The 15,366-nt window shown below is 38.6% G+C and overlaps 2 protein-coding genes across 2 annotated transcripts in view; both read right to left on the reverse strand.

Moving 5' to 3' along the window:
- Positions 1 to 13,722, reverse strand: part of LOC110580224 (kinesin-like protein KIF28P) — a 70,801-nt gene extending 57,079 nt beyond the window's left edge. The window contains 2 exon segments of the mRNA XM_021689880.2: positions 7,339 to 7,533; positions 13,654 to 13,722. Coding sequence (XP_021545555.1) covers positions 7,339 to 7,533; positions 13,654 to 13,722 — 264 coding nt within the window.
- AHCTF1 (AT-hook containing transcription factor 1) overlaps positions 13,433 to 15,366 on the reverse strand; it is a 79,387-nt gene continuing 77,453 nt past the window's right edge. The window contains exon 38 of the mRNA XM_044915968.1: positions 13,433 to 15,152. Coding sequence (XP_044771903.1) covers positions 14,966 to 15,152 — 187 coding nt within the window. The 3' untranslated portion in view covers positions 13,433 to 14,965. The remainder of the gene's footprint in view (positions 15,153 to 15,366) is intronic.

The raw sequence follows: 15,366 nt of genomic DNA on the forward strand, positions 1-15,366 counted from the left end.
TTTGCTGTATATAGCAGTCTACATTGCCTATGTTTAAACACATTCTAAAAGCTCTACAATTTTACTCCCTCCCCGTATATTTTATATACAGATACCATATTTTACATTTTTTAAATGTTGTGTTTCCCTTAACTGATTTAAAATATGATTTCACTACTTTTTTTTAAATTTTATACTGGCTTTATAAATAATTGATCTACTACCTTTGTTATATATTTGCTTTTACAGTGAAATTTTTCCCTTCATAATTTTCTTCTATTTATGGCATTTCCTTTTCCACTTAAAGAAGTCCTTTTAACATTTCTTGTAAGGCTGGTTAAGTGCTGATCAGCTTTTTTAATTTTTAATTTTTGTCTGGAAAACTAACTCTCCTTCAGTTCTAAATGATAATCTTGCCAGGTAGAGTATTCTTAGTTGTAGGGTTTTTCCTTTCTGCATTTTGAATATATCATGCCACTCACTTCAGGCTTGCAGTTTCTGCTGAAAAACAAGATGATAGCCTTTTGGGGTTTCCCTTGTATAGACCATTTTGCTTTCTTTTTGTTGTTCTTTAGATTCTTTATCATTAATTTTTTACCTGTTAGTTTTTAAGTGTCTTGATGTGGGCTTCCTTGGGTTCATCTTGTTTGGGGCTCTCTGTGCTTCCTGGACCTGGTAGGGAAGTTTTTAGCTATTATTTCTTCAAATAAGTGTTTTGCCCCTTTCTCTCTTTCTTCTCTTTCTGGGACCCTGATAATGCAAATGTTAATCTGCTGGATGTTGTCCCAGAGGTTTTACAACCTATGCTCATTTTAAAATTTCTTTTCTTTTTTTAATGATTGCTGTTCAGCTGGGTGCTTTCCACCACCCTGTTTTCCAGATTGCTGATCTGTTGTTTGCATCCTCCAATCTGCTGTTGATCCCTCCTAGTGTCTTTTTCATTTCAGTTATTATAGTCTTCAGCTATGACTGATTTTTAAAATATTTTCTATCTCTTTTTTGACATTCTCCCTGTGTTCATCCATTCTCCTGAGTTTGGTGAGCATCTTTAGGACCAGTACTTTGAACTTTTTATCAGGTGGATTGCTTATCTCCATTTCATTTAGTTTTTTTCCCTGAGTTTTGTCTCATTCTTTCATTTGAAATGTTTGTCTATGCCTTCATTTTGTCTTACCCTTTGTGTTCGTTTTTGTTTATTAGGTAGGTGAGCTATGTCTCCTGGACTTGAAACGATGGCTTTATATAAAAGGTGTCCTGTAGGGCCCAGCAGCAGAACCATGTGGTCTAGAGATGGCTGTTGTGTGGGCTGTGTGTGCCCTCCTGTTGTGACTGGCTGCTGTGGTTGCGCTGGTGAGTTAGGGCTGGTCCCTGGCATGGCTGACTAATAGGCCTGGCTGTAGTTGTCGGGGAACTGGACGGCGGGCTGCTTATGCGGCGCAGGAGCCTCTTTGGGGAGGTTCCAGGCCCAGCCAAGCCTGGTGGGGAAAGAGCTGCTTTGGAGGGATTGCCTGCAGTAGCTGCAGTCTGGGTGGCTGTGTCTACTGGGGAATGCTGGGTCAGGGCAAACAGTGCTAACACGGTAGATAGAAAGCATCAGAACTGGCTTCTGCAAGCATTTGGCCAGCTAGGCTGAAGGAAAGCAAGAAGAATGGCACCAGCCAGCATTCTCATTCCTGGATAAAATTCCTATAGATACATGACCCTCTGACACATCACCTAAAACCAGTCAATAAACCTTTGCATATAGTGCTTTTCACACAACTGCTGCTGTGCGGGGTCTCACACTGTGTGCCCCTGTGTGCGGGACCTTTAGCAGTGGAGTCTCGGTTTCTTACAGCCCTCCGGCTCTCCCAGAGTTAAGGCCTGCTGATTTTCAAAGCCAGGTGTTATGGGGGCTCATTCTTGCTGCTCAGGTCCCCAGGGCTGGGGATGTCCACTGCGGGACTCCTCCTTTCAATCCTTGGGGAGAACTTCTGCACCTGTGATTTCCTTCTTATGTGAGGGTTGCTGTGCCTGAGGTTTGTTTCCCCAGTGTGTCTCTGCCCCCCTTACCTTTCTCAATGTGAGTTCCTAGTTCGAGGCTATGATATATAAAGTTGCTAAGGACACTTGCAGATGGTTGTTTGTGAGGGCATATGTTTTATTTCTTCTGGAATTCCTGGGTTGTATGGTCAAGTGTATGCATAACTTTTAAAGAACCTGCCTGTCTTCCAAGATAACTCAACATTTTTGCACTGCCATAAGTACCGTATTAGAGTTCCAGGTGTTCCACATGCCTGTCAACACTTGATATTGTCAGTTTTTAATTTTTGTCATTCTCTGTCATCTTTGTCATTTTTGTCATTGTGGTATTAACTTGCATTTCCCTAATAACTAAATAAATAAAGTTTGACAGTTTTTCATTGGTTTTTCATATCTATATTAATGAAGCCTCTGATCAAATCTTTTCCCTTAAAAACTTGATTTGTTTTTCCTTTTTAATATTAAGTATAAGAATTCATTGTATATTTTAGATATTTTTTGGTTTTGTAAATATTTTCCTTCTTCGTGGCTTGCCTTTTCATGCTCTTCCTGGGATGTCTTAAAAAGCAAAAGCTTTTTTTTTTTTTATGAGTCTCATTTATTATTTTCTTTTATTATAATTGTACTTGAACTTAAAAAATATTTTTTTAAGGTTTGTGTCCTGCGTAAGATATCTTTCAAATCAGCTATCACAGACATTTTCTTCTTTCTTTTAGAGGTTTTATAATTTTAGCTCTAACATTTAGGTCTATGATCCATTCTGACTTCATTTTTATATGGTGTGAGGAAAGGATAAAAAGTCATACTTTTCCACATGGATATCTAGTATCTCCAGCATCATTTGTTGAAAGGCTTTAATTTGAAGAACTTTGTCATTTTCTAGGGCTGCCATAGCAAATTACTACAAAATGGGTGACTAAAAACAATAGAAGATTATTCTCTCATGATTCCGAAGGCTGGAAGTCCAAAATCAAGCTGCTGGCAAGGCTACACTCTCTCTGAAGGCTCTAGGGAAGAATCCTTCCATACCTCTTCCCAGCTTCTGGTGACTCCCAGCGTTCCTTGGCATTCCTTCGCTCATAGCAATATCACTCCAATCTCTACTTTCATAGTCACATGGCATTCTCCCTGTATGTCCAAATTTCCCTCATCTTACAAGAATTGGATTTTGGGTCCACTCTAATCCAGTATGGCCTCATTATTACCTAATTACTTCTGCAAATATCTTATTTCCAAATATGGTTACATTCTAAGGTATTAAGTGGATATAGATTTTGCCCATTACAGTACCATCATTAAAAAAAAATGACAATATACGAAGATCAATTTCTAGATATTTCATTCTGTTCCATTGATCTGTATCTCTATCTTTTAGCCAATACCACTCTGTCTTGACTACTGAAGCTGTCTAGTGGGTTTTAAATTATTCAGGTTTCAGGGTCTTTCAAATTAATTTTGGCTGTTGGGGGGCCTGGGTGGCTCAGTCAGTTGAGTGTCCAACTCTTGATTTTGGCTCAGGTCATGATGTCAGGGTGGTGGAATCGAGCCCCATATTGGGCTCTACACTCAGTGCATGGAGTCTGCTTGTCCCTTTCCCTCTGCTCCCCTCCCCACTTTCTCTCTCTCTCATAAGTAGGTTAAGTAAGTAAGTAAATAAATAAATCTTTTAAAAAATAATAATTTTTGCTATTCTAAGTCCCTTAAAATTCCATGTAAATTATTGAAATAGCTTATCAATTCCTTCAAAACCTTACTGCTGGGATTTTGGTTGGGATTGCTTTGAATTGATTGATAAATTTGAATTCTTAATAATATTGAGCCTTCGGGCGCCTGGGTGGCTCAGTTGGTTAAGCGACTGCCTTCGGCTCAGGTCATGATCCTGGAGTCCCAGGATCGAGTCCCACATTGGGCTCCCTGCTCGGCAGGGAGTCTGCTTCTCCCTCTGACCCTCCGCCCTCTCATGCTCTCTCTCTCTCATTCTCTCTCTCAAATAAATAAATAAAATCTTAAAAAATAATAATAATAATATTGAGCCTTCTAATGCATGAATGTCTTCCTTTCAGTAATGTTTTATAGTGGACAGCTTTTGCATGTGTTTCGTTAAATTTATTCTTAAAGTATTTCATATTTTTGGTGTTATTGTAAATGTTTCACAGTTTCAATTTCCAATTGTTGACTGCTAGTATTGAGAAATACTATTGATTTTCGTATATTGACTTTGCTAACACACTCATGAACTGTAGTGGCCTTTTTGTTGTTGATTTCTCAGGGTTTTTTACATAGATAATGATGGCATGTACAAATAGTTTTACTTATTCCTTTTTTAATCTGCATATCATTCATTTTCTATTAATTACCTTCTTGCCCTGGCTAGGACCTGCAGTAAATGTTGTATAGAGATGGTGAGATCGGCCCTTTTTACCTTGTTCCCAGTCTTAGGGGGAACACATTCAGCCTTTCACTATCAAATATGATTTTACCCATGTATTTCAGGAAGTTCTCTCGTATTTTAAGTTTGCTGAGAGTTTTAATTTTGATTGGGTGTTGAATTTTGTCACATGTTTTTTCTGACCATATATGCCCCCGCCAGATTCTGATCATATGATGAATTACATAGATATTCAAATATTAAACCAATCTTACATTCCCAGGAAAAGTCCCACTTGATAGAAATTTATTGTTTTTAAAATATATTGTTGGAATTTATTTGCTGAAATTTTGCTAATTTTTTTGTCTATGTTCATGATGGATATTGGTCTGTAGTGTTTTTATAATCTTTGGCTGGTTTTGGTGTAATATTGGCCTCAAAAAATGAATGTTCCTTCTTCTCTCAGCTCTAGGATTTTTTATTTTTTTTTTAAGAATTCTCATTATTTCTTCCTTTGGTAGAAATTTGGTAGAGTTTTCTTTGTGAGAAGGTTTTTAACTATAAATTCAACTTCTTTTGGGCTACTTGAATTATCTCTGTTTTGCTGTGACCTTCAGTAGCTGTGTCATTTCATCTAACCTGTTGAATGTATCAGCGATAAGTTTTTCATAATTTTCCCTTCTTTTTATTTATTTATTTTTTGTTTTTTGTTTTTTTTAAATGTCTATAAACTCTGCCGTGATGGCTCATTTCTTATTTTGGTACTTTGTATCTTTTTTTCCTGATTGATTTGGCTAGAGGTTTAATTTCATTGATCTTTTGAAAGAATTTAGCTTTGAGTTTCATCGATTTTCCTATTATTTTACTATTTTGCATTAATTACTGTTCTTTCTTATTTCTTCCTCTGCTTGCTTTGTGTTAATTTGCTCTTCTTTTTCTAAATTCTTAGATGGAAGACTAGAATGTTGACTTGAGACTGTGCTTCTCCAATAACTTAATGCTATATAATTTCTCTAAGCCTCTCCTTTAGCTGTGGCCCACAAATTTTGGTAAATTTTTAAATTTTTGTTTTTAAGATTTTATTTATTTATTTGAGAGAGAGATTATGGGGGCGGGGAGAGGGAGAGGGAGAAGCAGACTCCCCGTTGAGCAGGGAGCCCACGGCGGGGCTCAATCCCAGGACCCTGAGATCATGACCCAAGTCAAAGGCAGACGCTTCACCAACTGAGCTGCCCAGGCTCCCCTAAATTTCTTATTCAAAGTATTTACTAATTTTGTTTATGGTTTATTCCTTGACCTGTGGATTATTTAGAAGTCTGTTATTTTCTAAATATTTGTGGATTTTCCTAAGATCTTTCATTTCTTTCTAGTTTGGTGGTCAGAGAACATACTTTGTATGATTTCGGTTATCTCACATTATTGAGACTAGTTTTATGACCTGGAATATGGTCTATTGTAATGGAAGTTTCACGTTCACATATAAAGGATGTGTTGTGCTATGGTTGGGTGGTGGGCAGCAAAAGTGTTCTCTATTACACAGTGGTCAGGCTGATGGTGTGGATCTAGTTTTCTATATAGTACTGATTATTTGCTCTATCCATTACTCAGAGAGGAGTGATGAAATCACTAATGACAGTTGTAGATTTGTCTATTTCTTCCTCAATTTCTAGTAGTTTCTGCTTCATGTACTTTGAAATTCTATTATTATGTACATACTCATTTAGGATGGTATGTTTCCTTAATAAATTATCATTATGGAATGTTTCTTGTGCTGAAGTCTACTTTATGTGATGTAAATATGGCTTCTCTAGTTTTTTTTTTCATAGGGTTTACACGAAGTGTCCATATTTAAATTGGGTTTCCTAGACAGACGGAGTTGGGTCACGCTTTTCCGATGATATCTGATCATTTCTGACTTGTAGTTGGCACGTCTATTTACATTTGCTGTACTAACTGACGTGGCTGGCATGAAATTTACCAGCTCGCTATTTGTATTCTACTTCTCCCGTCTCCTTTTTACTTTTCCCGTCTTTTCCTGCTGTGCTTTGGATTGAGTGCTTCCTAATCCCATTTCCCCACAATTGACTGATGAGTTACAATTTTGTTTGATTTTTTAAATTGATTACTCTGGGACGGTGGTTATCAAAGTGCATTCCAGGGTCCGTGAGATCCTCTTAGTGAGTTTGTGAAGTCAGAACTATTTGACAGGGGGTATTTTTAGGAGTGGTTTAATAAAAGCTGTAAGTTTTCAACTGAGTTTGGAGGACAAATAGGCAGACAAGAAGAATATTGAGAAAAGTTTTGGGGGAAATGAACAGAGCCTCAGTGACCTGTGGGACAAGATCAGTTGGAATCACAGAACGAATAAGATGGGGAGGGGGCAAAAGATATTTGAAGAAATGATGATTGAAATTTTTCCAAATTTTATTGAAACTATACACACCCAGATCCAAGAAACTTAATGAGCTTTGTCCAGATTGCAATGACCTCCTCTCCACTGTACTCCATCATTTCCTGTATTCTTATCCCAGAACATGGAACATTTCTGAATGCACTTACTTGCCTGTCCCCCCATACCAAGTTGTGGGCAACTTTAAGATGGAATAATGCTTGGCACGTGATAAATACTTGAGAAAACAAGAGTTCTCAAAGGCTGTGTGCGTCACAAATTTTGCTTATTTCAGAAAGGGAAAATATAATTGATTTGACTGACACTTCTTTTTCAAAATATGGCAGTATATTGGCAAATCAATTGATCTGAGTTCCTAAAAATTATTTAGGCAATAGCTGTACTTTGGGACCTCATGTTTAACATGAAAAAGGAATAAATTTAAAATCAAACTCTCAAATGGAAGTATATATCATAGCATGCCTGCATTAAAAAATTGTACTGTTCTACTGTTAACACTTCATTTTAAAAAAAACAAAACAAAACCTTTCCTTTCAAGTTGTGTTTTAAGGCAATTTACCTGGCTTGCAAATTAACTGCTAGGATCAGCTGAAATAAACACACCATCTTGATCCTTTTGAAATCCATCGTGAGACCAATATGCCAGGTCAAAAATAAATGTCTTCCTATGTTCTGGATTCTTAGGGTCTTGTATGGTTGTGGTGGTCCTGGAATGCATGGAAATCACACATTTGCTCCCAGAAGTCTTCTCTCTCTATAGTCAAATTACAAATTCAGAGTTAATCATTGTAGTTTTTCTTTGTCATCCAAGTTATTTTGCAAGTCTTGAGACATACCTCATAAAAAATTAAGTCGGATACTTACCATTTATTCATTTTGTTCTCTGTTATTCTTAGCAGCTGTTAATGACAAGCAGTGGCTCTTGTACCCCCTCAGAATTGTTGAAAGGCTTGTCTCTAGTGATGTTAATTTTCTGAGAATAGCCTAACACCCAGCTATGCTAATAGCAATAACTATAGCAACAGAGAACTTCCCTGTTTCGCTCCCCAGTGGAACTGGTGAAAATTATTCATGAAAAAAATGAAAATGGAAAAACAACCAACCATTTCGGTACTCTGGAAAAGGTCCTCCGGGCAGACAGCCAATGACAAAACATCTCTTCAAGGAAAAGTACCACAGTTGTTTAGAGAGTCGAGTCTGGTATTTGAAGCAAGACCATTCCCTTCCTCTCTCCTGCCCGCTCAGCCAGGTGGAGACTCTACTCCAGCCTGCTGCAGCCAACGCCGCAAGGCTGCCTCTCTCCCCAGATTCCAGGAGCAGGATACCAGCATTTCACATCCTACCCTCACCTCCTGCGAGAGACTTGGTGAGAGGTGGGATTCCTTCTTCTACCCAGCACCCACGCATGCAGTGGAGGCTCTACTTCGGGTGCATCCCACTGAGAATACGAGGCTGCTGGCCGTGCTTGCTCCAGCCCCTGGGGGGTGTCCATGCCAGGGCAGATAAGCTGAGAGGATCTCAGGCTGCTTTTCCACACTCAACAAATGCTGGGCTTCTAAAACAGGAAGCAGCTTGCACTGTCCCCGCCCCTGGACCCAGGGACCATGATTAGAGAAAAAAAAAAGGATTATAATGGAGACGATGGACAGTTGGGTACCAATAAATTAGATGATTTAGATTAAATGGGCAAATTCTTAGATACAGAACTCCTGAAACTGACTCAAGAAATAGACAATCTGAATTGACCTATAACAAGTGAAGAGATTGAAGTAGAAAAAAAAGAAAAAGAAAAAAGAAAAAGACTAGAGGGTTTGAAGGCTGATTCTACCAAAAATTTAAAGAATACCAATTCTTCATAAACTCTGCCAAAAATAGAAGAGGGAATACTCAAACCTGCTTTTATGAAGGCAGTGTTACCCTGATACCAAATCCAGACAAAGACATCACAAGAAAATGGAAATGCAGACCAGTATCTCTTATGAATATGGATGCAAGAATCCTCAATAAATTATTAGCAAACCAAATCCAGCAACATGTAAAAAGAATTGTCCACCCTGACCGAACGGGATTTATCCCAAGGATGTAAGGTTGGTTTAACATCTGAAAATGATTGTATTAATCATATTTTCTATTTTCTATATTTGATAATGTATTGACATCCTGGGGCCTAGAGAGACTGGCCCTCCAGGGCTAATGAATCCCTAGAGATAGTAAACAACTTGCCTTTCATGTAAACCAACCAACCCAAAGTCCATATCCCAAGTCCATCTCCCAGGCACCTCCTTTACTTAACTCTCACACACCAAGCCAATATTTCCCTCGCCCAAAATCACCCCAGGGCCAGGTACCTGACAACTAGAGACCACCTCTCTAGCCCAGAGCCCTGGAATTACTCAAACTATTTAATTCTAAAAGTGCTCAAACTCACCCACTATGCCTTGCCCATTCCTTCCTGCAGAAACCAAGGCTGTGGGCTGTGCTCCTTCTGACTTCTGACTGACCTTAATACTTCCCCATGGGGCTCTGTGTGTCATGCTCCATTCTCTTGGAAATTTTAAGGCAGTTGTTTCTGTGTCTATCACCTTACTATACTTGATTAAAATAAATCTCAAGTATACTTTAAAATAATGACTTCATGTAATAAGAGAATGAAAACCAAAATCACATATCATCTCAATAGATGTAGAAAATACACTTAACAAAATCCAACACCTTTTCATGATAAAAACACGTAAGAAATTAAGAAATAGAATGGAACTTCTTCAGATAAAGGGCATCTACGAAAAACCCATAATTAATATCCTAAAGATTTCTACTCTCAACACTTCTATTCAGTATTGTATTGGAGGGTCTAGCCAGGACAAATAGGTAGGAAAAAAGAAATAAAAGGCATCTAGATAGAAAAGGAAGAAATAAAATGATCTCTTTGCAGATGACATGATCTAGTATATAGAAAATCCTAAGGAATTCACTAAAAAAAACTATCAGAACTGATAAATTAGTTCAGTAAGGTTGTAAAATACAAGATCAATACACAAAAATCAATTATATACACTTGAACAATCTGAAAATGAAATGGAAAAATTCAATTTCTGATAGTATCAAAAGGAACAAAATACTCAGGAATAGTTAACAAAAGGAGTACAAAATATATCTTCTGATACAAAACATTGTTGAATGAAACTAAAGATTATCTAAAAATTGGAAAACACCCTACATTCATAGATCAGAAGACTTAGCATTGTTATGATGGTAACAATCACCAAACTGATGTACAAATTCAGTGAAATCTCTATCAGAATCCTACCTGATTCTCTGTAGAAATTGACAAGCTGATGGTAAAATGTCCATGCAACTGGAAGGCACCCAGAATAGCCAAAACCATCTTGAAAAAGAACAAAGGATTCACAATTCCCAATCTCACAACTTAGTGCAAACCAAACAGTGACCAAGGCAGCGTGATATGGGCACAATGATAGACATACAGATGTATGTAATGAAATGGAGAGTCTAGAACTCATCCCAGGCCTCCGTGGCCAACTGATTTTCATCAAGGCTGCCAAAATGGGGAAAAAAATAGCCTTTGCAAGAAGCGGTCCTGGAAAAACTTGATAGCTACGTGCAAAAACAATGAACTTGGACCCTTGCCTCATACCATATGCAAAAATTAACACAAAACGGACCAAAGACCTAAATGTAAGAGCTATTAGTACAAGAGAACACACAGGAGTAGACATCCCTGACCTTGGATTGGGCAAAGAAGTCTCAGAACACCAAAAGCATGAGTTTAAAAAAAAAAAAAAAAGTAAGACTTCATCAAAATTAAAAATGTTCGTTCTTCAAAGGACACCATCAAGAAAGTGAAAAGACAGCCCATAGAATGAGAGAAAATTTGCAAATCATACATCTAATAAGGAATGGTATCCAGAAGAACTCAATGTAAAAAGATAATCCAATTTAAAAAATGAGTAAGAGATCTGAATAGACATTTAAGGAGGATACATTCATGGACAATAATACGAAAAAAGATACATGACGTCCTTAGTCATCAGGGAACTGCAATTCAAAACCATATGGCACCACGTCACACCCAGAACAGCTATAGTAAAGTCAGGTAACTGGATTGGATTGGAGAAAGTGGAACTGTCGTACACTGGCTAGGGGGAGCAGAAGACGGTACAGCTGGCTTTGGAAGTCAGTTTCTCCAACGATTAAACTAGTTACTATATGTCTCAGCCTGGGTGTAAACCAAGAGAAATAAAACCATACGTCCACACAGAAACTTACACGCAAGTGTCTCTAGCAGCTTTATATCCTGCGGATAAGGCTGTGGAGAAAGCCAGCACGACTCAAACATCCACTGAGGAATGGATTAAACAAAATGTGTATATCCATACAATGCGATAGTAACCATTCACAAAGAAATGAAATTTTGGTGTATGCTACAACATGGATGGACCTTGAAAACATTATGCTAAATTGAAGAAGCCAGTCACAAAAGACTAATCCCATTCACATGACTTGTACAGAACAGGGAAATATAGAGACTGAGGTTAGATTAAGGGTTGCTTAGAACTAGAGGGATAAGGATGATAGAGCTAAATGGCACAGATTCTTGACGTCATAAAAATTTTAGTTCTGAAACTGGTGATAGTTGTACCTATCTGTGAATGTATTAAAAATCACTGAATTGTAGACTTTAAGTGAGGGAACCTTATAGTAGGTGAACTATCTCAATGAAAATGTTTATAAAAAATTATAGCAGGGGCACCTGGGTGGCTCATTTGGTTGGGCGTCTAGACTCTCAGTTTGGGCTCCGGTCGTGATCTTGGTGTTGTAAGATTGAGCTCAGCGCTCAGTGCACAGTCTGCTGGACTCTCTCTGCCCCTCCCCCGCGCACCCCCCCCCCCAACATATGGTCTTGGTCTCTCAAATAAGAAATAATTATAGTGGCTAATATCAACGCTGCTTATTTGTCAGGCATTGTGTTGATTTGCACATTATTTTCATCTAGCTTTTGAAATAGTAAGCCTGTGAAGTATCAACATCTCCATTTTGCACAGAAGGAAACCAAGTCTCAGAGAGATTAAAACTTTCTTCAAGGTCACACAGTGGGTGGAGTGATAAAGTTAGGTCTTGAACCCAAGTTCATCTGACTTCAAAGGTTCCTGAGAAAGCACTACCTCTTCTAACACAGTCAGTCTCACCAAGCTGGTCCTCCGACCCCACCACGAGGATTGAGACCGGAAGTCAGAGAATTAGAGCCCAGGTTACCCAGACAGGCTCCAGTTGTCCAGGCATGCCCCATATCCATTCACCCTCAAGTCACCTCTTGAGTTGGTCTGCTCTCCTCCTTGCTACTGTTCTAGTAGAAGCTAGCCAACGGTGGTGGTAGAATGCTATCAAATGCAATCTTTTTGATGAGAGGTCCCAAAGCCATGTAATTAACTTAGCGCCTACTTTCTACCTCCTTATTGTTTAAAACTTGTAGCTACTCTAGCAGTATTAAAGGCCAGCGAAAAATACCCTGGAATAATTACTTTATAGCGTATTGACGGATTAGGTTATAAAATAGTTTTATTTCCTTTTTCTTGGTTAAAACATTAAATTGCTCCTCACAATTCTTTGACATTTTTATTATCAGGTTGCTGAAAAGCCATGCCCCTTTAGAAGCCCCCATGAGCTGCTACACTTGAAGTGGTCGTTATTCACATAAAGCGCTATCCAATGATATGTCGCCTGGTTGCTGAAGTATTTTCTGGGATACAGATGAAAGCTAGGGGGCGGGAAATCATGGACACCAACTGAAAACGTGCAAAACAATCTTGAATACTGATGGACCACAGAGAAGAGCGTCAGGTTGAACAAGGTCCAAATGGGAAGGAAGACCTTATATCATATATGGTCTCCATTACACTCATCGGATGCCATTTAGGACTATTGTCCAATATGCCCTTGCTCGTCATTCTAGCATATCCTTGTCTGAATCTTACTCGGCCCTTGGGTCATCTGAAATGCCTCCATCTCCAGAGTCTTCATGACCGAGCCAGGTAGAATGAACTAGACCTGATCAGTCTCTGGGGGCTGTCTGCCTTACCACTGTGGTGCGTTCTGCCACCAATTACTTACTTACATGAGACAGCAAGCTGCTTTGTATCCCATTTCTCTAGTACCGCGTTTGATTCAAGCCGTCAAAAGTTCACTGGATGGGTCAATTGTTCAGAATTATCTTAAAATTTGTAACTAATGCCTTGATAATCAGAGATTGCTACAGGGTCCCAGAACAAGTATCACCTCTGTTTTATCCTACAGTGTTGTAGCAACACAGCTGAATGAGCAGCTGGGGGGAAAAGTACATTTATTAAAAACAGCATATATCTGGGTGCCTGGGTGGCTCAGTTGGGTGAGCGACTGCCTTTGGCTCAGGTCATGATCCTGGAGTCCCGGGATCGAGTCCCGCATCGGGCTCCCTGCTCGGCGGGGAGTTTGCTTCTCCCTCTGACTCTCCCCCCTCTCATGTGCGCTCTCTCTCTCTCATTCTGTCTCAAATAAATAAATAAAATCTTTAAAAACAAAAAACAAAAAAAACAGCATGTATCTATAGTCACCAACCCGCATTGGTTTAAAGAATTACTAACTTGACAGTACGTTTCTCTCATCAATTTTTTTATTGAGCTACTTGCGCAAAGGAATGAGGTTACGTGTTTACTAATTACGTAGAGATCGTTAAATTACTCGTTTAACAAGTTCATTTAAAAGAAGTTTAATATTCCATCAATGACAAGCAGCTTGAATACATGTTTGAGAACGATCATTAGCAAAAGGAATAAAATGCAAGTCCTAGTCAGAGTTTCAACCAGGCGGCGTCACTAACCTGACTGAAAGGCCGCACGCGCACCGCTACTCGCACACCGTCCGTACTTGGCAGAGGTGCTGTCATCATTTCCCATCTCCCGTGGATTTATTTGGTAGAAAAATAAGGTGGAAAGCACAGTGCTTCTGCTTCACACTAACACATTACAAGCTTAGCCAACACAAGCAGTTTGTTTCTAGACAATCAATTATTAATGGTCCATTCGTTACACACTACCCATGACCTGTTATAAATTATTTTACAGCACTCACTTATTGATGAGTTTCACAGGCTACATCAAGCGTCCCCACTGAACTGCACAGTTGTACTGCAGACAACAGTGTCTTTTTCCCTTCCCACCTCACACTCGTTCCCCGTCCTCAATAGTCTGTGCCTGAGGTCCTATGAAAATGTCAGTTTTCAAACCTGAATATTAAGGGATTTCTGTGATTTTACAGCAAGCTCCTTCACAGCAAGAATATTATAAAATTTGTTCAGACTTCTCATTCTGTCGATACTAGGCACACACGAGGTGTATCGAGCAGCCATGAAATAGTTTTGTTCGACATTTCCCTTTCTTCTCAAACCTTTCCAGGAGGCTAGTGAGCAGTGAACCGGTCAGTCTAACCTGGATGATTAGTCTCTGAAGAATGAAGAGACTTTAAAGGTAAAGAGCCTTTAAGCTTGCTGAACAAGAAATGCCAACATTGTATTTAACCAATGCATTACTTGGAAAATGACAAATTTGAGGTAGAATATACAAAATTTGTTAAACTACAAAAAGCGGCAAAATTACATGCCCATAATTCGATTTCAACATAGTAACAGGCAAAAAAATATATATATACATTTTATGATTAGAAATCTCAATCATAGGAGCAAAGTGCATAAATTATAAAATAGCAACTTTAAAAAAAAACAACAGTTCTTCAATTATCTTAGTTTTAAGGCTGGTCTAATACCTTTTAACTGTAGCAAAAGAAAATGGGACCAATACCTACTAGCATTATAAAATCATTATTAAAACAGAAATCCCCTCTCAAAAATCTAACAGACACAAACTACTGTGAAGTACACACTTTATTTAACATTCCAGTAAGAAGCCATATTTACATATTATATAAATGTATGAAGTCAATATAAAATAGAAAAACTGCCCCGAGTAAAAGAATCACACTCCTTACGGAGTTATTGTACTTATTGAAGACCTTCTGTTTACAAAAATTTACAGTAATTTATACAAATTATTTTCTTCCAAATTAGGTGATTTTTAATAATCCACACAATTCTGATGATTTTACAAATTGGTGTTCATTAAAAACTTGAAAAAAAATTATAGCATTTTTCTGCGTAAAACTTGCTTTGGAAGGGAAGACAGTTTCTTCCTGCTCCTTCCCGGAGCTCTTCCCGCTACTGCTGTCGCTCTTCGAGGCTTGCTCTGGACTCCGTCAACCGGGCTCGCCAAAGGAGAAATCAGCTGGATTTTCACTGGAGGAGGTGACCAATTATCTTCTTCTTTGCTTCGGAAAACAAAACACAATTCAAGTAAGAATAAATACATTATAATATCAACTAGAATCCACTTCCCAATTACCTTGGGGGAAAAAAGCCTGTAGGAGCAGTACCCTTTCCTGGTGCTTTGATTTTAGAAGTGAAGCAAAGGTTTTGGTCACATAGGCTACCTGGAGGCTGCGTAAAAGCTTCACGTGACGTCGGTGGGCTGAGAGCCCAGCA

The sequence above is a fragment of the Neomonachus schauinslandi genome, chromosome 6 (genome assembly GCF_002201575.2).
Source record: "Neomonachus schauinslandi chromosome 6, ASM220157v2, whole genome shotgun sequence".
Classification (NCBI taxonomy): domain Eukaryota; kingdom Metazoa; phylum Chordata; class Mammalia; order Carnivora; family Phocidae; genus Neomonachus; species Neomonachus schauinslandi.